This window comes from Typha latifolia, chromosome 3, assembly GCF_019914945.1.
Source record: "Typha latifolia isolate L0001 chromosome 3, TyphaL0001v2, whole genome shotgun sequence".
Lineage (NCBI taxonomy): Eukaryota > Viridiplantae > Streptophyta > Magnoliopsida > Poales > Typhaceae > Typha > Typha latifolia.
Genome location: NC_133088.1, coordinates 16,973,021 through 16,998,070, shown reverse-complemented (window position 1 = coordinate 16,998,070; position 25,050 = coordinate 16,973,021). Strand labels below are relative to the sequence as shown.

At 39.3% G+C, this 25,050-nt stretch overlaps 6 protein-coding genes across 7 annotated transcripts; 3 read left to right on the top strand and 3 right to left on the bottom strand.

Annotated features, from left to right (window-relative positions):
• The first annotated feature begins 753 nt into the window (after positions 1–753).
• On the top strand, positions 754–2,494 carry LOC140784649 (NEP1-interacting protein 1-like). Of its 2 annotated transcripts, none has more exons than XM_073132158.1 (5): positions 754–1,207; positions 1,303–1,481; positions 1,559–1,642; positions 1,722–1,889; positions 1,989–2,494. In XM_073132158.1, the coding sequence occupies exons 1-5, from the start codon at positions 1,090–1,092 to the stop codon at positions 2,133–2,135; spliced, it is 696 nt and encodes a 231-aa protein (XP_072988259.1). In that variant the 5' UTR covers positions 754–1,089; the 3' UTR covers positions 2,136–2,494. The 2 variants fall into 2 exon arrangements, with proteins under 2 accessions (XP_072988259.1, XP_072988260.1); XM_073132159.1 differs by having other exon boundaries at positions 954–1,207; positions 1,318–1,481.
• On the bottom strand, positions 2,372–9,846 carry LOC140784648 (uncharacterized). The gene is made up of 13 exons (XM_073132157.1): positions 9,543–9,846; positions 9,417–9,477; positions 5,926–6,032; positions 5,341–5,409; positions 5,167–5,221; positions 4,995–5,042; positions 4,701–4,858; positions 4,340–4,578; positions 4,019–4,109; positions 3,788–3,919; positions 3,522–3,675; positions 2,822–2,916; positions 2,372–2,710 (listed from the first exon to the last, which is right to left on the bottom strand). The coding sequence occupies exons 1-13, from the start codon at positions 9,723–9,725 to the stop codon at positions 2,528–2,530; spliced, it is 1,575 nt and encodes a 524-aa protein (XP_072988258.1). The 5' UTR covers positions 9,726–9,846; the 3' UTR covers positions 2,372–2,527.
• Positions 9,847–10,378: 532 nt separating this feature from the next.
• LOC140784038 (E3 ubiquitin-protein ligase ATL23-like) lies at positions 10,379–10,729 on the bottom strand. Its single transcript, XM_073131214.1, has one exon. The coding sequence runs from the start codon at positions 10,727–10,729 to the stop codon at positions 10,379–10,381; it is 351 nt and encodes a 116-aa protein (XP_072987315.1).
• Positions 10,730–12,970: 2,241 nt separating this feature from the next.
• Positions 12,971–16,922, top strand: LOC140784970 (probable protein phosphatase 2C 60). The gene is made up of 6 exons (XM_073132624.1): positions 12,971–13,166; positions 13,234–13,265; positions 13,465–13,877; positions 14,153–14,520; positions 15,378–15,614; positions 16,370–16,922. The coding sequence occupies exons 3-6, from the start codon at positions 13,559–13,561 to the stop codon at positions 16,580–16,582; spliced, it is 1,137 nt and encodes a 378-aa protein (XP_072988725.1). The 5' UTR covers positions 12,971–13,166; positions 13,234–13,265; positions 13,465–13,558; the 3' UTR covers positions 16,583–16,922.
• An 806-nt stretch (positions 16,923–17,728) lies between these two features.
• Positions 17,729–19,946, bottom strand: LOC140784645 (protein CHAPERONE-LIKE PROTEIN OF POR1, chloroplastic-like). Its single transcript, XM_073132150.1, has 3 exons — positions 19,524–19,946; positions 18,591–18,951; positions 17,729–18,129 (listed from the first exon to the last, which is right to left on the bottom strand). The coding sequence occupies exons 1-3, from the start codon at positions 19,860–19,862 to the stop codon at positions 17,954–17,956; spliced, it is 876 nt and encodes a 291-aa protein (XP_072988251.1). The 5' UTR covers positions 19,863–19,946; the 3' UTR covers positions 17,729–17,953.
• Positions 19,947–20,745: 799 nt separating this feature from the next.
• On the top strand, positions 20,746–23,533 carry LOC140785286 (CSC1-like protein At4g35870). Its single transcript, XM_073133102.1, has one exon. It carries the CDS (start codon positions 20,938–20,940, stop codon positions 23,371–23,373), a length of 2,436 nt encoding a protein of 811 aa, XP_072989203.1. The 5' UTR covers positions 20,746–20,937; the 3' UTR covers positions 23,374–23,533.
• Positions 23,534–25,050: the final 1,517 nt, after the last annotated feature.

The following is a 25,050-nucleotide window of genomic DNA, read 5'->3' as shown; positions in this document are numbered from 1 at the left end:
AATTCTTATGATATTTTAATTCTCTAGCAGATTCTTGATAGATTTTAGGATATGTTTGGAAAAATAAATATACTCAAATTTTATCATTTAATAATTGCAAATAATAAATCTAGAGAAACTATTATTAAAGGTAAGATATATATTATTAGTTTGTTACTTAATAATTTAAAATTTTTAAGTCAATTAATTATCGATCTAACATAGTTATCAGCATATAATTTTTTAGAGATTTAGAGTTTCAACCTCATTTAAGACCCTTTAGTGTATTAGTAGTGTGGGGGGAAAGTATGATATATATTATTAATTTGTTATGTAACAGCTTAAGTTTTTAGATTAATTGATTATCTATAACTCAAAATAACTAAGTTCCATGAATGTAGGATTTTCAAACAAGTTGTTAACTTAAACTTAGTCGTGGATTATGACATTCTAAATCACCCCTCTCTTTTTTTTTTAAAGAAAAAAAGTTATTAGAGAGAGAGAGAGAGAGAGAGAGAGAGAGAGAGAGAGAGAGAGAGAGAGAGAGGCATTACTGCCCTAGATTAATTCTGTGGGCTACCAAAGAAGTAAGTAGGTCTAAGTTCTTTTTACCGACAGAATGGGACCATCCACGACCAAAGATTGAGACTTTGCAATAGGAGAACACAAGGACTAAACTATCTCATCCATATTCTGATAGGTTCCTTAAAACTCTTAATTGACTAAATTATAAATACAATTATATCTTAGTACGCATTTTAATCATTAAATTCCACCATAATTTGAGCATTGAGACTGCCGGTTATATATCGAGATTGTTTGCTAGGCTTATTTGGCATCAAATATCTTTCATCTTTGTCGGTATGAGATCCAAATATTTCCAATGTTATTAGCTCCAAATCTTATAAAATACAAGGCATATAATATATATGCATATGCATATATATTCCAGAGACAGAGGAGAGAGACTAAAAAAGTAGTGGTAAACTTTCCCATAGAGAAAACCAAAGAAGAGACCCACAGATTTGTACTTCTCTTTCACTCCTAATCCTTCTTCTCTATATACTCCACTCACTCCAAAGCTTCTTTGCCTAATCCCCAAGAGTAGAAATGGATGCCACCTCTTCGTTTAGTTGGTTTAGGATGCCAAGCTTTAGCTATGGCTCAATCGCTTCTGAGTCAATTGGAAGAGTTCTTTGCGTAGTAGTCACCTGCATCTTTGCTCTAGGTGGGTCTATTAATGATGTAATTCTGTTCCTCTCTTTGTAATCACATCTAGCTAATATAGATTCTTCTTTTGTTTTTTTTTGGTATTTGTTTCAGTTTGCTCTTTTGTAGGAGGTGTGACTGGTGCTTTGATTGGCTTAGCAGCAGAGAGTGGAATTCTGAGAGGGTCTGGGATTGGAGCTCTCTCAGGTGCTATCTTCTCATTTGAGATTATTGATTCATCTGTTGATATGTGGAGTTCTACTGAATCCAGAACTTGGAGTATACTTCACTTGGTGAATTCTAATACTTGACCTTTTTCTAATATTATGGTGTGTCTTAACACAACTCATTAATTTTTGATTCTTTGCAGATGGATATCATCTCTAGTCTTTTGAGTGGAAGACTTGTGAGGGAAAAGATTGCCCCTGCAGTGCAAAGTGCTGTGCAGAGACAGGTATCACCTCTTCTTCATTGGAAATTGGAACAGAGGAAATCCTTTTCAGCGCTGTAAACTTTGCTCTGAGTACATGCAGATGGGTGCGGTGGTCTCGCCGTTCATGGAAGCTCATGAATTCCTCGAAGCCGGCGGGCTGCGAGGAATGAAGAAGGATTCAATTGACAAGCTCCCGAGGATTAGAATCACTAGAGAAGACAACGTTGATGGAGCAGGGGAGAACATCTCTTGCTCTGTTTGCTTGCAGGTTAGTCTTTTTGTTGTACAATTTTGTGGGGATAAATTTTGATAAGGAGAAGAAGATTAGTGTTTGTTGTACTGACGATGGGTTTGATTTCCTTTGCAGGACTTGAAAATTGGAGAGATAGTAAGGAGCTTGCCTCATTGCAGACATATGTTTCACTTGTACTGCATTGATAAATGGCTCGTCAAGCGTGGTTCTTGTCCACTTTGTAGGCGTGATGTGTTGATCACTTCTACTTGTAAATCCTGACAGCTCTGATGCAAAGATTTGTAGGGACTGAAGCTCTACATATATCCTCAATGTCCATTAATCCCCTAAGGAGATTGATAAAATTATGGCAAAGTCTATTTACTTCTAGTTGTTATTCCATGCAAGTGGTCACATGAGTTCTTTTTCGCCCTTCTTTTTCTTTCCTGGGAAGGAGGGGGCTGAAAGTAATCAAACAAATTTACCTTTTCTTTTTCCACACTTTAGATTCCAATGTATTATGCTACTCCAATGATAGCAGAATCTGCAATTAATTCATATGTAGAAATACAAAGTTGAGCCTAGCATCATTGGCTCTTCTGTTGATTGTGGTATTATATGCAAACATCCGCATTGATAGATGAGATTACACAGATGGCAGTATGTTAATGTCACTAGAGAAAGAAGTCTGACAATGGAAGTTGAGTCCTTAGCTCCTCGGCTCGTCTGTTTAGACTGCGGAATGCTTCGATGTGAGGCTCATCTTCCTCCACTGGGATTATCTTGGCAAAGTTTCCCTCGCCAAGGTAGTCCACCACCCTATTAGCAGCTTCCAGTCCAGTGACATATGCTTTCTCCTAGCAAGGAGAATAAATGACAATCTCTTGAATGCCTCAAGAAGGCCCAGTGATTGAGGAAAAGAAAGAAAGGAATAAAAAGGTTATCAGCAAGCCATTTCATTTCCTCACCTTCGACCAGGACCCATGTCGATTGACTATCCAATCGCCGGCCATAAACAAATTAGGGAAGGTAGTTGAGCCTCGCATCATGTGCCTATAAGAACCTGTAAAGTCATAACACACTTTAGTAGATATGAAGCAAAGGCAATACATAGACTTGGAAAAAAATAAAGGAATGAACTCCCAGCCTGTACTGTAGCCAATACATGAGAAACAATCAAATGTTAAATAACAAATGCTACCGCACATCAGACGTTTACCTACTCGTTATCAACCACAAAAGATGGATAGTTAAGCGACAAAACTCTTAGATTCTTGCTAGGTAGTAGGTAACACCTGTTATAGATTATCTATTTAAGAGAGGAAGTTGATAAAGTGAATCGAAGGCATTAAAAACAAGCTAGTGATGTTTGTTTGTTAGAGCATTTGGGATATTTATAGCACACAGTTTGTAGGAAATCTGTGTTATTCATCCCGAACAAATGATGGACAAGTTCAGTAATAAAGTGGGCCTGGAAATTTCTGGATAATGATTGATCACTGACATCAAGAGGGGTAAGCATTAAATGCAAATAAAACACCCTTCAATGGATACTTTTCCTAGTATGTTCCAGATGGATGGGTAAATATCTAAAGCGATTCTATCTAAACTTCAAGCCTGAGATTAATGGCGATTAAGGTTCTAGAATACAGCAACAAGGAATGTTACCTGGAAAAAAGTGAGTTGCAGATTTGGGGGATTTCAGAACCATTTGTTGCATCACAGTGGCCTCTTGTAGTTCCTGTATGCATTTGGTAAGGCATGACATAACATTTGCAACAACCTGCTCATCTTTCAGTGGCAACAGATGGCTAGCATTGTACTGCAGTGGCAGATGACATTGACAAAGCAAATAAGATACTTTCCAGAAAATATGAAATAAACAAAACAATTTTTCCTGCTCCTAAAAATAATCTGAAAAGATTAGAACCCACAAACTCAGCTTCCAACACTGTTACTGGTTCATCAGTATATTCATCATAAATTGCAGTCAAATCAAAGAAGGTCCATCCATTCGAATCATCAAAGCCACTGGAGCAGACATTAGCTGCTGTTGGAATTTTAACCTGATAAGCTTTTGAAATCAGCACTCTTATATACCATAGAAAAGACGACTGTAGGATTCCCTCTGACTTACATAAGATGTTGCATTACATTTTCCTCACCTTTCTATCAAACCATAACTTCACAGAGACCACATCAATAGTACCCAAGTTAAGAACGTTCAGAAATTCCTGCCGTGACTGCAGATGAGGACTACAGGGAGTTCAGTAGTGAGAAAAGCATGAAAAATTATAAAATTTTGACAACTTGTTAATACTGCAAATAATAAATGGCATAAGTATTCATATGCATAGAAATTGTGCATTTGCAAACATGAGAGCAACTAATATATTAGTTGTTCTTTAACCCAAACAAAAGAAGGTTGCTTACTAATTAGCAAACATTTGGGAAATCACCATTTACTTACTGGAGACTAGTACTACCTGCACATAATGATGGATTGAAGAGCAGAGACTCCAACAGCTATAATAAATGCGTCAGCTTCATAAATTTCCTGGCCACATACAATTCCTGAAATGCATCCAGTATCTTCATTTATGGTAAAATCTGTTGGCACACTGTTTTTATGGAAATTTAAGCCTTTTTGTTCCAATGACTTGATCCATGGAGAAAAAATCTTATCTTCCACTGCTCCACGGCACCATATGACATCAAAGTTTTGCTGCACCAGGGAAAGAAGGATAAAATCTCACAAGATCTTAGAGAATATCTAAAAGCAAGTAAGATTGTCAGCTGAGCATATACTACGGTGTGAGTGATCTGTTCCAAGCAACTGGAACTAACCTGATGTGAGAGGATGTAGTAATACAGCATTCCCAAGGTAGCAGATGCACTACACTTCTCTCCTGAAGTAAAAAGGCCAGCCTGAACTGCCGGTTCAAAAGCTTCTCGGTACAGTCTCTGAGAGCATCCAAAGTGTTTAAAAAGTTCCCTTGTAGTCACTGCCATTAAAAGCTCCTAGATCAAACATTAATGCGTCAACTTCTGAGGGCTTCATTAGGTATTAACAATTTGCTAACAGGTTAGCTGGTAATTCTAAACTCCTTAAGTCACAGGCGAGTGGGATAATTCTCTCACTTGCATCATATTTCCTCCAAGCAGTGTCAGTGTTGTCAAAGTCAATAACTGCATCAGAAAAGCAAATATTAGAGTGTTGAAACTAAATTAGTTTACTCAAAATTCAAAGTCAAACAACAATACTTCAGTGATAACATATTATTAAAGAACAAAGAATGTCCAGAATCAATACCTGCAGCCATCAGAGGAACAGATGTTAATCGATCTGCCAAAGGAAGACTGTGAAACTATATACAGGAAAAGGAAAATGTTTTTAATCAAGAGCAACAACATAATATTGCTACTGATTTCATCTAGATGCTGAAAGAATTAAGATCAGATACGAAGGCAGCAGCATAACACGTACTTGGGGGTATATAAGCATTCCGAGAGGGGCTGGAAGTCGAGGAAGTTCCTGGAAGATAGGAAGTTCAATCTGCATGATGATCATGTTTTTAGCTTCTAATAATGATATTAGTCCAACAAAATATCCTCTCCATCAAATGCTGCTGCTCACACACACACACAAAAAAAAAAATACAAAACAAAACAAAGACATCCTAAATAAGATGCTGATAATAGGAGCATTAAGAAAAGAATGATGCAGGTTTAGACGTAGTAAGAATTATCTTTACTCACGAGAACAATAAATGGAGCGACATTTGATAGAATTAGGGACTTTGTCAACTTGTGATAGATGTACTAGTTCCAAACTTTATATCAAACGATAAAAAAGATGATAAATCAAATATGGTATGATCTTGCAAGAAACACAGAGGATCTCTTGCAACATCTTACTCTAAATTTCATGTCGTGTAAGAGTACCTGATTTAATTCCCATAAAATCCTTGCCCAGAAACATCAAACAATAAATTAAAGAAATGAAGGGAAATAAACCAACTACATCATTTGAGATGCTTACTTTGATGAAACACATGAAAACATAGATTACCTCAATCCCTTCTGGAGAGTAATATGCCTTCTTGGTCCACTTAGTGAAAGGCTGGATTCCGAGCTCATCAACAGCAGAGAATATGTTACGATACGGATACCAAAAACCTACAGGTTTGCATGAAAGAATAGCATCAATAGAAACAAGGACAACACATAAATTTTTTTTTCTTGTAGTAAATTCTAATGAAGTATCTTAATTATTGTAGAATATATGAAATCAATTGTTAGTTTAGGCTCAAATTGGACAAGCCCTTTGGAAGGCCTTATTCAAAACCGTGGCGTGTTGGTACCACTTTTTGTGGCGTATAAATGGGCTCACGGCTGTTCGAACACTCCATTGGTTTCTTATCTTCTAAGTTACACCTATGAATACCTTTATCTTAGGTTATAGAGTATCAAGCAAGAGGGTTTTGAGTGACAGCACACTTGTATTGTATTAGGAACTCATTGGAGCTTTGGGGATCTTGTATTTTGCATCATCTTTCTAGTGGATTGAAGTTTTGGATTGCCTGTAAATGTAGACACATCGTTGAATCACGTAAATCTCATCTTCCACTCTCTTTTCTCTAGTTTGCATTAAGTTTTGATGTTCTTATTTGTGATTAGCTTGGATGATTAGTAGTTCTCTAATTCTAGTATTTTGGTTGTGCATTTCCCATTTGGTCTTGTTGTGGGTTTGCTTCCACCTTGTGCAACAAGTGGTATGAGAGCCCAATGTTTAAACCTATGCTTTTTGATATGGGAATAGCATTTGGATTGGTGTATTGATTGGAAAAAATATTGGAGTCGTCCAAATCGAAGAAAAATGTTTCAAATGTCAAATTTGAGGTAGAGATGGCACAAATTATTTTGAGATTTGGCATTGTAAAGTCATGAACATCTTGTTTCAATAGAAATTAGAATTTATATTGGAGGAGAAGCCTGAAGAGATTGCTAAAAAAGAATGGAAAAAGATGAATCAGCAAGCTTGTAGTACAATTTAGCTGTCTCCAAATGACGAAAAATATTTTGTGATGAAATACATTGACAAAGAGCTTGTGGAAGAAATTGGAGGACAAACATATGACCACGAGCATTGAGGCTCTATTTGAAAAAGAGAATCTTTCATTTTTCATACAAGAATGGAACATCTATAAATAAGCACTTGAATGCCTTTAATAATTACTTACGAATTTGCAAAATTTAAATGTGAAAATATTTGATGAAGATAAGGCCTTGGTATTGTTGAACCAGCTGTCGGACACCTGTGACCACCTCACTACTGCCTTGCTATATGAAAAAAAAATTTATTTGCTACGATGATGTTGCAAATGCCTTAATTAATAAATTGGACAAGCAATATACTTATGAGTCATCATCATATGCTTTGACAGTAAGGAATAGATTGGATAACCAAAAATTTATAAAAAGAGGCAAATCCCATTTGAAGACATGGAGTGCATCATCAGATAGAAAAATACTCGCAAAAAGCTAATGTTCTTATTGCTGCAACAAAAGTCATTAGAAAATTATTGTCATATTTTGAATAACAAAGAGAAGAAACCGCAAAAAATAAAATTTAAAACATTTCAAATGATGAGAATTCAGATAATGCATTAATAGTTCAAATCTTGCATGTGACATGAATGAATGCATTTTGGACTACGAGTGCACTTACTATATGTGTCCTTATCGTAATTGGTTCTTCAATTTGAAAAAATATTTGGTGAAGTTGTGTTCATGGGCAATGATAGGCCGTATAAAGCCAAAGGAATCGATACAATTCGGTTGAAACTACATTATGGATCCGTGGAGGAGTTGACCAAAGTCTGATACATACCGAAATTTAAAAAAAAAACTCATCTCCTTTGGTGCTTTGGAGTCAAATGGCATCACTATCACATGGAAGGGTAGAACATTGAAAGTTTCTTTGGAAGCTCATCATGAAAGGTATAAGAAAAAATTTATATTTCTTGCATGACTACAACTATTGTGGCACATGAGGTTGGGGTATCTAGGAGAAAAGGCTTTGCAAGGGTTAGCTAGACAAGAATTGCTAAAGGGTGGGTGTGAGTAGCCTCAAACTAAATTTTTTGTGAATGTTGTGATAGTCAAAACGCATTTGTTTGACAAATAACCAAGTTCATCATACAAAGATAACGCCATTGCCGTATGATTTAACTTTGTGAGGAAAATTTTGGAGGAAGGTGATATTTCTCTTTGCAAGATTGTGTCGGTAAATAATCCTACAAATATGTTGTCAAAAGTGGTGACAATGGTCAAATTCAAATTATGATTGGACTTGATCAATGTCACACTTGTTTAATTGTCTGGATTTGACATTTTTTCTCGCAAATTTGTTGAAGGTGCATTTTGGGCTTCCTTATTGAGGTGGAGAATTGTTAGTTTTGGCTTAAATTGAACAGCCACAAGCTCATTCGAACGCCTGCCTGACTTCAAAATCCCATGGCCATTCGAATGCCCTGCAGGTTTCTTGTCTTCTAGGTTACACCATAAATGCATTTATATTGGGTTTTAGGGTATCAAGCAAGAGGGTTTTAAGTGAAAGCACACTTTTATTGTATTGGGAAGCTATTAAAACTTTAGGAACTTTATAATTTGCATTATCTTTCTAATGGATTAAAGCTTTGCACTACCCATGGATGTAAACTCCAACCGTGTACATATCATCTCTCACTCTTTTCTCTAGTTTCCATTGAGTTTTGATCTTCGCATTGGTTGTGCATTTCCTATTTGGTATTGCTTTTGGTTTGTTGTTATCCAATATTCTATTTAGTCTTGTTGTGGATTTGCTTCCACCTTGTGCAACAACAATATTAATAACAAATATTCTCTTGAGTGAAACATACTTAATAATTTTTAAATAGGTAAAATTCTTCTGGAAAAAGAACTTAAATAGCTTAACCACTTCCAAGTAACACTGACAGATTGCCCTGTGTAGTAAAATAGAAATTTAAAAGATTAATCATTCCCAAATAAAAATATATTTCCATTAGGTTTACTGATGCACCTAAAATTGTCAACCTAACCATTTTTATGTACATAATGAAACAACTACATCACATAACAAGCAATATAGACAGGCAAACCAATTAAGCAGCAAAAACAGTATCTTGCTCTAATGAATCAACATTCGGTCTACCATATGTGAATGTAAATACATCATCGATAAATCATAAGTGATAGTTTCTGCAAATATCACAACATCCAAAGCATGACTTATACAATGATAATTGCAACAAATGCAGAATAAATACATGGAGAATTGCAACAAAAATATGCAACAACCAAGTTACTAGATGTTCTTAAAGAACATTATGGGTTCCATGAACATCAAACTGCGTCGATTTTGAAGCTATTATCATACAGTTCATTAACTACAACTTTGATCACTAATATACACAAAAGAAATGCTTAATTACTGCTCTGTTACACGTATCAATCAAACATATGAACAGCCATACAACCGCAAAGAAGAGAAGAGCATACCTCTGACACCGACCTCCTCCGTGGGTCTGCTTCCGGCTTCAAGAAGCGTGACATCAAATCCCTGGCGCCATTAAAATTAATCACAATTATACATCGAGAGAGAGCGAGAGAGAGAGAGAGAGAGACCTCCTTGATGAGGTGGTGAGCAGAGGCAAGTCCAGCCCATCCGGCGCCGACGACGACCACCTTCTTCTTGTAGTTCTCATGTGGAGAAGGGACGAGTTCCGCTCGGAATCTGCGGCGCCTCCCGTCGGATATGGGCGGCGAGAAGAGGCAAACGGCGGCAGAGGAGGAAGGAGAAGCCCACATCGATCCGATCAATGGCTGGATCCTGGATGGCCTCGTCGTCGCTTCAATCTCCTCAAAAAATGGCCGGGTTTTGTTGTGGTGGAGAGGACAGCGCGATCGGGTTGGTTCGTGGCGATCAATCGTACACGATCGGTTTTCTTGAGAAGGTTCGCGCCAAAAGGTTAAAAAAGCGGCGGCCCAATGGGCTCAATTACCTCATCAACTTGGGCCTTCTCTTAAGCCGGATGCATTAACACAATTTCTACTAATTTCTACGATCGCATGATACTTATTACGTACTATCCACTTTTAAAAAAGAGTCTCAATGCCAGGGTTCTGTGAAAGCTACAATCAAGATATTTTATTTTTTTATACAAAATTATTTAAATTATAGCTGTTAATTAATTCTAAAAGGTATATAGATTCTATCCAAAAGATAAGAATTTAAATATATATATATATATATACAAATGTGTCTGAAGGGTATACATTTAAATATTAAAAATCGGACTGGTCATACAAATAAGGAGATTTTGATGGGTCTACATGTTAAAAAAAAAATCTATAAATATTAATTTGATCACCAATCTATAGATTCTATACCTCTATTGCTACCACCAAAATATACAACCGCAACCAAGAGAAGCAAAGGAATAAACAAGAGAAACGCCGCACTACTCCGCAGGAGGAGGAAGGAGAAGAGCCCTACAGAGGGGACACTGGGGGTGCGCGGCGAGCCACTGGTCGGCGCAGCGGCGGTGGAACGCGTGGCGGCAGCCAGGGATGACACGTGCCGCCTGGCCCGCCTCGATGTCGTCGAGGCACACCGCGCACTCCGCCCCCGCCACCTCCCCTCCGTCCCCGGCGCCGCCGATCCGGCTCAGCTCGGCCGCCGTCAGCCCCTTCTCCTTCGGCCTCGCCGCCTCCCCCGCCGGGGAAGTCGAGCTGACGGAGGCGAACCAGAGGAGCGAAAGGTAGACCGAGAAGACCGCGATCATCCCGACGCACACTAAGAAGAGACCCATGAAGAGAACCCATAGCATTCTCTCTCTCTCTCTCTCTCTCCTCCCTCTTAGGTTCTCATCTGAGAAGGAAGTGGAGGAGATTCCGTTACGGGAATCCGCTCATGTCTTCTTGAGAGGGTGTTTCGGTGTGCGGGGGTAGGTAGTTCGGGTCTTGGGGGGTGGGGTTTGTGTGGAGACTCGAGAGGGAGAGGTGGCATTGAGCGGCAGTGTGTGATTGTTTTATGTTGTGGGGCCCGAAGCGAGTGGGTCCACTTAAGAGTCCGATTCCCTCGTGTGGGACCCGGTTCAGGTGTCGAGATCTCGAAGGCGGTTGCGCGTTCTCTGCATGTAAATTTTATTTAATATCTTCCTATAGATTACATTTTATTTAACTCATAAACCCTGAAAATTACACGCAAATATATTTTAGAGGTTAAAGAAGAGCAAATGCAAGAAAAAAGTATTTTAAAAGATAAATCTTTTATCCTAACATAATATATTCATATTTAGATACCGTATTAACCTAACCTAGCCTGTTAAAAAAAATATATTATGAGATTGCAAACAGCTGAAAAGAATAGTTGTGGGATTTGCACAACTTTATGCAAAATCTCAGCCCAACGAAAAGGCATGGCAATATAGGCCTACTATTAATGGACCTTTTTATGCAAAAATGGGCCGGCCTCAAGCCCATAATATATTACACTACCCCAAAATCAAGAACAAAATGTCTTATAGCATAGAAAATCTTTCAAACTGGAATAGAACAAATGGTTGATTTGAAGTTCCACAGTATTCAAACATATGAAAAAATAAATAAATTTTAAAAAATGATTCTAATCTGGAAATTATTAGGATGAGCCCTACCCATTTATAACTACTACCTAACAACATTATCCCCTTAGATTTCATGTCCCATTTATATATCAATATCTTCAATGCCATCTTGGATTCTACTTGACCCACATATCTTTTCAACTTGTTTGATCTTATGCTCAGATTATATAAATAATTATAACTTTTCTCACTCGAGTAGAGTGGGTGGCCCTTGTTTTGATTGGGACGCATTAATTGGTTGTAGAATAATTCAATGTTTGTCCAAGAGTCAAGAGACGATGTTAGGTGGCAATCTTGGATTAATTCACAAATGCCTACTAGATTCATTTCATAGTTCATAGAATGGCTGTGGGAGCACAGACTGGGTCAATTTTGGTACGTTTCCTCCTTGATAAGACTTGGACGCTACTTTCCACGAAGTTAGCTTAATTTTAGGATGGGGAGTTATTTATGCTGTGTTAGTGGGGTTTAATGGATTTATTAATTCCTTAATGCATGAAATTAAAGACTAATTAAGACACTCGTTTGGCTATAACTTCGATCTTTGCTGTCGTATGAGATCGATTATTATTTTTTATTTAATAAAAAAAAGTTCATTCTTATACGCCCTGAGTTATCTAATTATATTACCAAAGCTTTTTATTGAAAAATGATGTTAAAAAAATTGACTAATTAATTAGATAGATTTTAAAAATATTAACTTAGTATTTAATATTTAGAGAAATTATGTAGAGATTAGCAAAAAAAATTAATTCATCTAATGAAGTTGGTTTAAAAAAAGTACCTGCCCATTTTAATGGCACGACAGTCGAAAGCATTAAGATGTAATTAACTCTATATCTAATACAAATTAGAACATGAACTCAAAATTGTCTTATATCATATCATTCTTGCGAGAGAAACACTTTAAACCTTTTTTCTTAGAGGTGGTTTAAAAAAAAAATCTCTCTTAATGGTATGAATCAAATAATTAAGCCACATTCAATCCGATGCAGTCTTCTGTGCACCTCTTTTGTAATTATATGCACTCTAATATATATATATAAGCTTTTTTGTTATTACTTATATTTTTCTAAGAATAAAACTAAAAAAAATATAACCATTAACCAGTGCAAAAACAGGATGTAAATCGTAAAATCACGAAAGTTATGGTGCTAAATGCAAATTATCGTTACTATGTTTTGGATAAGGATTATTGCTTTAAACATCGTTTGCAACTTCCTCGATGTTACAGTAATCTTTCCTCGATTCCCGTTTTGCCCATCGTCTTCTTCCCAATCTGCCCCTTCTCCTTCCTTCCCTCCCTCCTCTGGGCTCGGGAATGGTGGAGCCCATCGCTGATTAGCTGGGCCTTCTCCCTTAGCTGGCTCTGAGCTCTCCTTTATTGGTTCTTTATGGGGTTTAGCCTCATAACCTTTCCTCGCTGCTCCATTACCATTGCCGCAGAAGATCGACCCACTGATCACTAACCTACAAGAAGAAAAAGCCTTCTTTTCCACTCCACCTCTGTCCCTATCACCTATCATTTCTTTCCCCCTCTGTGTGATTTGATGGGTGTCCAGATCTGAGACCTGTCGTATAGTTTGCAGAAGCTTGTCCAAAGCTCTAGAAAGACATAAAAGTTGGTCCTTTTCCCTTCCGCCATGTTGTTCTATGACGCTGATGAGTTCTTTCATCCTTTACTGTAGGGGAAGCGGACTGGGTAGAAGAAGCCTAGGAGGTAAGGTGACCAAATGGGTGTGGTGTTCTTGGGTTAGCTTCTTTTGTTGGCCTTATAATCTGTAGCAAGAACTAGTAATATGCAAAAGGTCGGGTTTTGATGTTGGGTTGCTTCGCTTTCCATTGCTTCGAGAAGAAAGTTGGAAACTTTGCTGTTGCAGTTGTCATTCTAACTTAGATGGTCTTCTTCCCAATTGTAGGGAAGGAAGTGCTTGTGTTTGCAATTTTGGATTGAAGCATTAGCAAAGATAGATGTCTTCTAGAACTTGCACGCACGGGTGGATGACATGAAGAATGTTAGCTGCTCTGATGAACATCTTAAGGGCCTGCTTTGGGCCGTCATCAGATCGGTATGTGCACGCCGGCTCCGATGTGATCGGCCGGCAAGATGGGCTTCTCTGGTACAAGGGCATTGGGCAGCACGTGAATGGGCAGTTCTCCATGGCCGTCGTGCAGGCGAACAACTTACTTGAGGATCAGAGCCAGGTCGAGTCTGGCCCGTTGAGCTCACTCGATTCCGGACCTTGCGGTACATTTGTCGGAATCTATGATGGGCATGGCGGCCCGGAGACTTCCCAGTATATCAATAATCATCTATTTCGCCATCTCCAGAGTAAGGCTTCTAAAGTTAAATTTAGCACTCGTAACACCTCTGTTATTGGGCATTGGCTAGTTCTGTTCTACTTCATATAGTTAGTAGTCATCTTTGCTAGAAATTAAATGTTATAGATCATTCCCTGTGTAGACAGCTAAATGATGCAATTTCCACCATATATATGAATTCCTCCTTGGAGTTTTTATGTAACAGCTTTGTGCATCCGAGTGGCTATCTTATTAGGTGTTGTTTTACTTCCTTGTTTCATTATTCTTTTCTGATTTACACTGCAGAATTTGCATCCGAGCAGCAATCGATGTCTACAGATGTGATTCGAAAAGCATTCCAAGCTACGGAAGAGGGATTTTTATCTGTGGTCACCAAACAATGGCATATAAAACCTCAGATTGCAGCTGTTGGCTCTTGCTGCCTAGTTGGTATAATTTGTGGTGGAACCCTCTATATTGCTAATGCTGGGGATTCCCGTGCCGTTTTAGGGAGGCTTGCCAAGGCAACTGGAGAGATTCTGGCAGTCCAGTTGTCAACGGAGCATAATGCTTGCATCGAGTCAGTTAGGAAAGAGTTGCAGTCGTCACATCCTGACGATTCACAGATAGTTGTCTTAAAGCATAATGTTTGGCGAGTCAAGGGCCTCATTCAGGTATTATTCAATCTATCTTGGCTGTTTATCCTAGTTTGTCAGGTTGAGCTAACATGACTTTTACCTTGTATGAATCTTTGCCTCTGTATATTTGTTTTCTTGTAAACTTGAAAAGGATGCTGTGTGAGGCATTAATAATTCAGAAAAGGATTTGGATCCTCAACAATATGTCTTCTTGTCAATGTTATTCATTAAATCCTTAACTCTTCCTCTATTTTGGGCAACTTGATGGATGGAAAGAGGTTATAAATTTTTGGTTAATTCAATTTGTAAATTGCATGCAGAACACTTTGGGTGGGTGGCTGGCTGCTATGATACAATTAGAATCTGCATTCTTGGTTGTCCACTAGCTAAGAAGGCCTCAGATAACTTTTAATGATGGATTAATTTACCAGGAAATTCACTCTTTAAAAGACATCTGGAGGATGTTTAAAATGCCCAGAAACAAATATTACATGCTAGTATGCTACACTGCCCTCATATCCGCTAAACAGATGGATCTTTAAGAGCACGATGTACAGTAAAGTTCAGTCTTTGGTACTGAAGTAACAACGCAATTGCATTTTGAATTTTATGCATTTGAGATACCTATGATCTAGATCAACGGGTTGAAGTCTTAAATTATTTGATCTGAAATATGGTTGACACCTTGCTGAGTATTTACATCCAATTCTTTCCTACTTATTGAGTAGAAAGTAAGCACCACAAGACCTTATTTTTTTCCTTTCAGGCACTTTGTTACTGTAAGATGGAAGACCATCTCTCCTGTATATACGTGTGCTTGCGTCATGTTGCTGCATCATAACTGATTGTTGCCTTGATGCAGTAATTCTCAGACTGTATGCTCTGTCTTGCAGGTTTCAAGGTCAATTGGAGATTTTTACCTCAAAAAACCAGAGTTCAACAGGGAACCTCTGTGTGCCAAGTTTCGCCTTCGAGAACCTTTTAAGAAGCCAATACTTAGTTCCGATCCATCAATTTCCGTACAACCATTACACCCACATGATCAGTTTATTATATTTGCATCTGATGGACTCTGGGAGCACCTCAGCAATCAGGAAGCAGTTGACATGGTCCAAAATCATCCCTGCAGGGTAGGTTTTTCATCTGATCTTTCTCCTTTTATGTAGATCTTTTTTCGAAAATAAATCTTGTTTAGACAGTGATTGGATTTCAAAATCAACTTATTAGATTATATTAGGCATCCTCTGTATAAGTTGATGTCCTGTGCTTGAAAATAATGTCATTGCTATACCATGTTTTGCAAATAAATTTTTGTGTCCCAAGTAAATCCAATAATAAGGACAGTGCAAAGATAACCGGCATATACTAGGGCACTCTGTCTTGTTCTGAAAAGGTTATGCTGGATGTCAATATGTATTGAAGTACTCACATTGTTGGGCTACCAGCCTACCACTATGTATCCAAGCACTCTTCATAACTGTTGCACAACCCTCCATGGAGATCTGAACAGGGAATCTTCTTCTTTCTTCTCAAGATGTTTTGCTGGTATTTAGCATTAGAGCAAGCTCATTACCAATCCACCAAGGGAAAATAACTCAAGTGCAGTACTGATGAATTATATGATAAGATATAGATCTTTGTCCCCAACATGTGTTTTTGAAGACCAAAAGGTGCTCTGGTCAATAAAATGGCCTTCCTCAAATGTCCTCGCTGGCATATTATGCAAGGAAAATTTGTAACAATGTAAAATTGTTGCTCCTATTCTTTTTCAGTGGTAAAAAACTGGTCTTTGTGCTTTGGTATGTTATGAGTTCTAATGTAAACCTATTTGGGCTTTACTGTAGCTGGCCAAAAAATCATTATTTGCCACCATTAATTGCTGCAGGGAATTGCTCAAAGGCTTGTGAAAGCTGCACTACAGGAAGCAGCTAAGAAACGAGAAATGAGGTATTCTGATCTCAAGAAGATCGACCGTGGGGTGCGACGACATTTCCATGATGATATAACTGTTGTTGTTGTGTTTCTTGATTCGAATCTCATTAGCAAGGCCAGTTCCAACAAAGATCCCACACTATCTCTCAGAGGCGGTGGGCATTAGTGGGCCTTCAGACTCTCACACCTTGTGCAGCTCCAACAGAGCTAAGCATTCTTGAATCTTGATGGAGTTATCTCAAACAAAGTTCTCCTGAGTTGTTACAATGATGATGTCAATGAGGTGAAACGGCACTCTGGATTTGTTTATATATGTTCTGACCATCTGGCTCTACTACCATGCTTATAAAGTTAGGGAAGTTCTATATTATTAATAGCAAGATGAAGATAAAATGCAATCATTTTCCTAGTTCTTTTCTTTGTCTAATTTTATCTCTGTACACAAATCTGGGTCTGGCTCTGTATGATATCTGGAACATGTTGGCAAGCAATCTCTTTCCTTATCATTGTTTTGTTTCGAGAATTATTTTGACATGGTTGATTGTTGTAGGAAAGAAACAGAAAACAATTTCTGATGGAGTCTTTAGAATTGCTACTCATCTTCATGTTATGTAGTCTGGCAAAGCTCGTGCACATCGCACTTTTTACATCACATTGACCTATCTGGTTGGATATTGGGAGATTTCAGTTTCAGAATTAAAAAAGATTAAACTCATAGTAGAGTGATGTGCACGATCAGAAACAGAAGGAGAAAGAGAGGGAAAAAACTACATTTTGTCAAAGAAAAAAATGAGAAAAAAAAGTCCATGACATGAAATGTTACTAAAATGTGAAAGATTCAGCCGAGCTTCCGAGTGAGTCTGTCCAAGGGATTCTGTATAAATTAGCATAATGACAATAAAATTCCCTTAACGAATTTCTTGTCTTCCTATCTCCACTTCTTATAATGATAACTCAAAGGTCAAGTACCAACAAGATGCAAAGAGACCTGTTTGATCTACTGCACATCTAATATTGAGTTCAAGTACCAACAAGATGCAAAGAGAGAGAACTGTTTGATCTACTGCACATCTAATATTGTTAGTCCAAAAGGACGCCAAAAGCTTCATAGCAGTAGCAAAAGGAACATAAATAGAATTGTTCACTCAATCGGTCTTTTTACATGCATCACATTCACAACCAAAGGAGCCAGTTGCAAATGCCTCCATTTTGCTCAAACCCATTTGACAAATCTGAGTGCTGAATTTGCTATTAGTTTCAAGACTATGCCAAGGAAATTGCCAAAACACACAGTTACAAATGATTAGCAATATCCACTTTGAAGAAGATTTTGTATTCCAACACCAGTATAAAAAAAGAAAACTCAGCTACTTTCATGCAACTCTGATAACCAACCTACAATATACTTCTACAGTAACTCAGTTGCTATACACCTACATTCCATTTTGTTGCATTCAAAGAAATAATGCATAGTGCTGAGAAATTTACAATAGATAATATCCACTAATTACATGCCACAGATGGCTTTATTTCAAGCCTAGCTCAGATAAAGTGATATCAACAATTGTGAGAAGAGGATGAATTCACTAATGATCACCGCAGGTGAATGAATACCGATAAAGGGGACGATCTCCACTTGCAACCATTTCTCTACAGCTGATCCAACTACGGCACCCACAACAAGCCCCCCCACAGTAATCATTGTAGCTTTTCCTGCAAATTACAGTCATTCTGTTCATTTCTCATGCTGATGAAGAAAAATCAAGCTGATAACAGCATATGGAGATATGTGATACCACATGCATAATTCTAGGATCCTGTACATGCAGTTAATCTCATCCCAATTTTATTGCTTCAGCTAAACTATCTTCTATATATCTTTTTCACATTAGAAGCGAAAATATATTTGGCAGATGTCAAAGTTATAATATTTGTTTTAATCATGAAGAAAAAGAAATCCAGATATATTATATTTGATAGAACCACAAGCATCTTTATAATCCAACCTACTTCCCTGAGCATTTGCATATGCATGTAGCCTATCTGTTTCATAAGATACCAGCTATTTCATGCTAACATGGGATCAACAACTCAAAGCAAGTACTTACTATACATAATATGAAATATTGGGGAAAAAACAAGATGATGAAAAATCTAAAGTGTTAATTACTCACCAAGGCTAACACTCTTCTTGGTCAAAAAGTACAATGAAGCCCCAATTCCTGTAGCTAATATTACTCCAGGAACATCAGCTCCGGTGTATGTTCCCCCAGAAGCTGCGGAGGTTCCACTGGCATATGTGAAAACCACTAAGGCTCCATATACGCCTGCCTGGATACCCAAATCTCTGGTAGATGGGGCATCAATTGAAACCGGAACATTCTTCACTGATGTCTGTACCCACCGTGGCATAGCACCTTCTCCTGCACCTCTTACAGTTTTGACATCGGCATAACGGATGCCACTACTCACAACTTTGCCAGCCCTGCGTTTCGACAAGCTCTGCATAAGCAATATATCATATGCAGCTTCAACCTGAAACCAAAAGACTGTCATGGTCTCAGGTAAATGTATAAGAATAACTAGCTTAGGTACGCACACAATATTTTGTAGTGTACCCTATAAAAGACCACACAATAACCAACAAATGATGTACCATATCTCAATTGTCTCTCGATCTAAATTAGACCCTTTATTATTTAGAGAAGTTTGCCAATCTAATTCCTATATAGAGGAGTAAAGAAGCAAATGTTCCAAACTCTCTCTCATATGCAGAGATTAGAGTGAGTAATTACAACGCCACTTCAGACCTTGGGGTGTCATAATTTATTGAAAACAAAGAAGTTAACAAACAGGTCCTATAGAGCTTGTATAACCTAAGATTTCATGACAGTCCCAGTAGAGACGGGAAAAGCTTAATGAACAAAGCCAGGCATTGCAGGGCATATAATTGCAACTCCAAACAAGAAAACTTTGCTGAGTTTTGCAAGCCCATCACCGAGATTACTCTTTCATGGCTCCAAAACCCTCAAAGAGGGAAAAAGCCAATTGACGAAAACCTAAACCACATCAACATCCTCCCAAAAGAGCCAAGTTCTCGCGCAAACCTGGGCGATGGCTTCTGCATCGTCCTTGCAAGATGCAACGATGGCGTTCTTGGCTTGGAGGATGTCGTCAAAGGAGGCGCCTTCCGAGACGCCGAGGAGCTTGAGGGCGTCTTCCACCGACATCTGGAAGGGGGTCGAGGAGGAGTCGTCGGCGGCCCTCGGCCCCGCCGACGGTGGGGGGGCCCACCGCCAGGCGGCGATCGACGGGGCCCACGGCGGCCTCCGGCGGTCACGGTGGGCGGCGAGGTGGGTCACGTGGCGAGCGTGGATTGGGTTCGCGCCGGCGATGGCCGGGCTTTTGCGGATGATGGAGCCGTTGAGTGAGAGAGCGGTCGCCATTCTTTTGCTCCTCTCTCTCTCTCTCTTCTCTCTTGGGTTTTTTTATTCTTTGACGAGAAAGTTTGGGAACGGTAAGCTAGAGCTAGTTTTACCAGAAAGGGAAATGTTTAATGATTTGATCGGATCACAATAATTAGATTCCAATGTCTCGGATAAGTTGGTTGGATTCTTCTTAGATGCTGTGGTTTGGTATTAACTCGAATAACTTGACAAATGCTTCAACGGATTCACATGAAATATCCATTATCAATCGTAGCAAAATCTCTGGTCGTCTCGGTAACAGGTATCCAAATATTTTTCAAACTACTATTATCAATTCTAATTAAAAACAAATAAATACGACACTGGTCGTTATAGTTGCCTTCCGTTATCATACATCAAGTGTCTTATAAGATGACCATCTAATAGTCTACCTTTATATCAACCAAAGCACAGCACGACAACACATGTTGACTAAAGTTAAAGACGAAAAGGTTGCATGCCAGCAGAAAAATAACGCACAGCCAAGTTCGATTTGAACGCATGTGTTTGTATCATTGTATCCGACTCATAGTAGCTAGAGTTGATTAAGTTTTTCTATACTTTTCTAGTTGTGATTTATGCATATGGTTGTGGGATCTCACTCAAAATTTGATATCTTTGTTGGTTTTAGTTGTCATGGTCTGGCACAAAGTGGGTCGCATTATTAGTAACACCTCACCCTGGGATGCAGGCGATTGCAAACTTAGTCAAAGAATAGGCAAAAATCTGTTACATTAGCCGTAGTAATTGATCCATTTCTTTGTTTCCGGTCAAGATAATTTATGCATTTAATACCTCTAGGACTCGTTTATCTTATACGTGGCTTTTTATCCGACTAGTAGTTGCAGAGGATACTGGAGAAAAGGAAAAAAAAAAGTGTTATTACATTAATACGTCTCTTCTCCCACAAGAAAAATAGTTATCTTTTTTTCGTCTTCGGTTTTTATTCGACTACTTCCGCATCTTTTATAGATTTCAATCTCCTTCCCCCTCTTCCACCCCCTTCCTCCCCTTTCTTCTCGTTAGGGTTAGGGCTAGGGTTTGGCTTGCTGCGATGAAGGAGATCTTTTCCTTCTTCGCCGGCGCAGGCACAGGCACAGGCGCAGGCGCAGGCGCCGCTGCTCCCTCCTCCGACTCCGGTGAGGACCCCGCCGCTGCGTGGTACGGGAGCATCCAGTACCTCCTCAACATATCCGCCATCGGTGCCGCTTCCTGTGTCCTTCTCTTCTTCCTCGTCAAGCTCCGGACCGACCACCGCCGTTTCCCCGGCCCCTCTGCCCTCGCTGCCAAACTCCTCTCCGTCTACCATGCCACCGCCACCCAGATCGCCCTCCACTGCGGGGCCGACGCCGCACAATTCCTCCTCATCGAGCGGGCTAGCTTCGCCGTACTCCTGGCTGTCTCCGTTGTAGCTTTGGCCGCCGCACTTCCCCTCAACCTCCTTGCGGCCTCCGCCCCCATCGCCGATCAATTCGCCGCCACCACCATCTCCCATGTCCCCAAGGGCTCCCCCCTCCTCTGGATCCACTTCCTCCTCATGGCCGTCATCGTCGCCATCGCCTACTTTGGGATTACCAAGATGGAGGACGATCTCCGCATCACCCGGTTCCGCGACGGAAACGGTAACCCTAGTGACCCCAACTCGAATTCCATCGCTGTGTTCACCATCCTGGTGCAGGGGATACCCAAGAGCCTCGCGGCCGACAAGGCCCCACTCGAGGAGTATTTCCAGCATCGTTATCCCGGAAAAGTATACCGGGTAATAGTGCCATTCGATCTGTGCTCCTTAGAGTATATAGCCAACGAATGGACACGGGTTAAGAACAAGATCTCGTGGTTGGAAGCCCGAATGGATGCCCAGAGCCAATTCGGTGATGATGTTTTTGTTGGTGGCCATCGAAGGCACGAACATCCAATTTGGACTAGGATTAAAGAGGTCTGGGCGATGACTGCTGCAAAATTGGGTTTTACTGATGAAGAGAGGTTGAGGAAGTTGCACGATTTGAAGTTGTTCTTGGAGAGTAAATTGATGGATTACAAGGAAGGGCGAGCGCCAGGTGCAGGGATCGCATTCGTGGTCTTTAAGGATGTATATACTGCCAATAAAGCTGTGAGGGACTTCAGGACTGAGAGGAAGAAGACACCAATTGGGCGGTTTTTCCCCGTGATGGAGCTCCAGCTTGAGAGGAGCAGATGGAGGGTGGAGAGGGCGCCGCCGGCTTCTGATATCTACTGGAATCACTTGGGCTTGAGCAAGCTCTCCTTAGGATTGCGCCGGGTGGCTGTGAATAGTTGCCTTCTCCTATTGCTTCTGTTTTGTAGCTCACCTTTGGCGATCATTAGTGGGATGCAGAATGCAGCACGAATCTTCAATGCTGAAGCTGTGGACCATGCCCAGTCATGGTTAGCTTGGCTTGAGAGCTCCAGCTGGTTCTGGACTGTAATTCTGCAGTTCCTTCCTAATGTCCTTATATTTGTGAGCATGTACATAATTATCCCGTCAGTCCTCTCTTATCTTTCCAAGTTTGAGTGCCATCTCACTTTCTCTGGGGAGCAAAGAGCTGCATTGCTAAAGCTGGTCTGTTTCTTTTTGGTAAATCTCATAATCTTACGCGGTTTGTTAGAGTCGTCGCTGGAAAGTGCAATACTCCGGATGGGAAGATGTTACTTGGACGGTGAAGACTGCAAACGGATTGAGCAGTATATGAGCCCATCATTTCTCTCGCGGTCTTGTCTTTCTTCCCTTGCATTTTTAATCACGAGCACCTTTCTTGGGATATCTTTTGATTTGCTGGCTCCTGTTCCTTGGATAAAGAATATGTTGAAGAAATTTCGGAAGAATGACATGCTTCAGTTGGTTCCGGAGGAGAACGAGGATTACCCATTAGAGCAGAACAATGAGGAAAATAATCTAAGAATGCCTTTGGTGTCTGAAAGGCAAGAGAGTTTTGGCTTCAATGGTGATATTGAAGGACATGACCTTTCACTCTACCCATTAAATAGGAGCTTCCACATGCCGAGGCAGACATTTGACTTTGCACAGTACTATGCTTTTAATCTCACGATATTTGCGCTCACCATGATCTACTCTTTGTTTGCTCCTCTCGTCGTTCCGGTAGGCGCCATATATTTTGGCTATCGATATGTAGTGGACAAGTACAATTTCTTGTTTGTCTACAGAGTTCGAGGGTTCCCCGCTGGTAATGATGGGAAGCTGATGGACAGTGTATTGTGCATCATGCACTTTTGCGTAATATTGTTTCTTCTGTCAATGCTACTGTTTTTCTCAGTCCAAGGGGATTCTACAAAGCTTCAAGCTATATTTACTCTTGGGTTGCTATTATTTTACAAGGTGTTCCCTTCCAGAAGTGACCGATTTCAGCCATCTCTTTTGGAAGGAATGCAGACTATCGATAGCTTTGTAGATGGACTAACTGATTACGAGGTTTTTTCACAACCTGATTTTGATTGGGACCTGTATCAATCATGAAGCAAATTTACAAATTTCTTTTTAGTGTATTACTAGTCGAATTTGTGATGATCTGAGACTTCTCTCCGTAGTGGTAGAATATTTCTTGTACAGTTATATGTCCATTATTACAGTTTTGTTCCGCGTGGAATATTGTGAAGGCTCATTTTATTTTCTGTTATCAAGTTGCTCTTCAACTGTCATCTAAATTTGATGGCAGTTTTAAAACTCAACATAATTTCTGAACACATAATTCTGTTTTTGCATTCTCTTTGAGCATAGGTGGCAATTCATTGCTTGTTATTGACTTCTGTCCTTTGGAAGTATTAATTTTAAGAAATAATTGGGATTCTAATATGTGGTGAAATGTACTAGATTATTGAGGATACCTTGCATTTCAACTAGCAGATATTGAATGTGTAAATATTGCTCTCTAATTGTTTTTCCCCATTTTTTTCCTTATTAGGTATTCTGTCGGCACATTATGCCTTTGACTTGGGCTTAGTAAGTAAATAGCAATGATTTATGAGTAAATATGTGGATCTCTTCCATGTCATCCAACAAATTTTTGGTAGTTGCTAATATCTGATTTTTCAAGTAATTGTATTGCTCTTATTATTACTTGCTATACCTTTTCCTCTTGATCCTTCATAATTTCTGATAGCCGGAGAATCACTGTAGCTAAACATTTTCTGTGAGTTGTTAATATTATGATCCTTTCGGTGCAGTCTCTCAAGAGAGGACTGTTACATATGATGTATCATGGCCCTATTAATCATCTATTTTTCTACTGTTTCTCTTTCTCACTTTGTTTCTTTGCAGCTCTATGCCTCTCTTGTACTGCCGAGATTCTTGAGTTGAATTGTTGTAAGGTAACTTGACTATTTTATTGCCAACATTTTGCTATTTGGTCGGTCATTTGAAACACTGGCATAAATGATATTGCTTCTACTTTCTGGCTATTGGATAATTGTGATGTTATACTACACGCAAGTATGTTTAGGCAGTTGGGAGAAACTGCAGTCATTTCATAGCGGAGGTTAAGTTTCTAGCTATTTGCAAGGTGTTACTACTGCATTACCATTTTATTTTTCTTTCTGAAAACCTATTAACATATTGTTGTTTGTGCACTTCTTTATCTTGAGTGGTGAATAGGATATATACCAGGAAGGTGGTTGCTAATGGCTAAGATGTTTGCAGAGGTTGTAAACATAGAGGTGAAATTTGAAGATTGAGAATTAAGTTGTAGTCAGTCTTTGCATATAACTGTTGCAGGTGTCTATTTCTGCTGCATTTGTTGACTGCTTGTCTTGCAAACAAGGTATCAAAGTGATGGCTCGTAAATTGTGATAATGAGTTCTGCAGTTCATTGCAGCAGCTATTGTGAAAGTATTTGGATCGTTACCGTGTCTTAGCGATTCTCCTTCATTTTGTGATCTATATAGAATTATAGACTATAGTTACTTAATAATAAGAAACTACCAAGCTCGTAATATATTCTCTTATTAATGACTTAAACTGAGGCTTATTTTGGTTCTTGTAGCTCGTTTCTCCCTCAAATTTAATTTCAAAAGATAGGTTGCTGATACATCCCAACGCGATCCACTATCCAAACCCTATAAGATAGTTCGGGTTGGCGAATCTTTTGAATCCGATCCGTTTGGTGTCTTTTTAATCCGAGAACCGGACTTTCAAGTA

Coding starts and splice junctions, on each gene's coding strand:
- LOC140784645 (XM_073132150.1), bottom strand. CDS start 19,862: ATGGCGACCGCTCTCTCACTCAACGGCTCCATCATCCGCAAAAGCCCG. Junction 18,952..19,523: donor ATGCAGAAGCCATCGCCCAG/GTTTGCGCGAGA, acceptor TTTTGGTTTCAG/GTTGAAGCTGCATATGATAT. Junction 18,130..18,590: donor CAAGAAGAGTGTTAGCCTTG/GTGAGTAATTAA, acceptor TGTAATTTGCAG/GAAAAGCTACAATGATTACT.
- LOC140784970 (XM_073132624.1), top strand. CDS start 13,559: ATGTTAGCTGCTCTGATGAACATCTTAAGGGCCTGCTTTGGGCCGTCA. Junction 13,878..14,152: donor TCTATTTCGCCATCTCCAGA/GTAAGGCTTCTA, acceptor TTTACACTGCAG/AATTTGCATCCGAGCAGCAA. Junction 15,615..16,369: donor TCCAAAATCATCCCTGCAGG/GTAGGTTTTTCA, acceptor TAATTGCTGCAG/GGAATTGCTCAAAGGCTTGT.
- LOC140784649 (XM_073132158.1), top strand. CDS start 1,090: ATGGATGCCACCTCTTCGTTTAGTTGGTTTAGGATGCCAAGCTTTAGC. Junction 1,643..1,721: donor AAAGTGCTGTGCAGAGACAG/GTATCACCTCTT, acceptor GAGTACATGCAG/ATGGGTGCGGTGGTCTCGCC. Junction 1,890..1,988: donor CTTGCTCTGTTTGCTTGCAG/GTTAGTCTTTTT, acceptor TTTCCTTTGCAG/GACTTGAAAATTGGAGAGAT.
- LOC140784038 (XM_073131214.1), bottom strand. CDS start 10,729: ATGGGTCTCTTCTTAGTGTGCGTCGGGATGATCGCGGTCTTCTCGGTC.
- LOC140785286 (XM_073133102.1), top strand. CDS start 20,938: ATGAAGGAGATCTTTTCCTTCTTCGCCGGCGCAGGCACAGGCACAGGC.
- LOC140784648 (XM_073132157.1), bottom strand. CDS start 9,725: ATGTGGGCTTCTCCTTCCTCCTCTGCCGCCGTTTGCCTCTTCTCGCCG. Junction 6,033..9,416: donor GGAGGAGGTCGGTGTCAGAG/GTATGCTCTTCT, acceptor GCAAACCTGTAG/GTTTTTGGTATCCGTATCGT. Junction 4,110..4,339: donor CAATCCATCATTATGTGCAG/GTAGTACTAGTC, acceptor AACTCCCTGTAG/TCCTCATCTGCAGTCACGGC.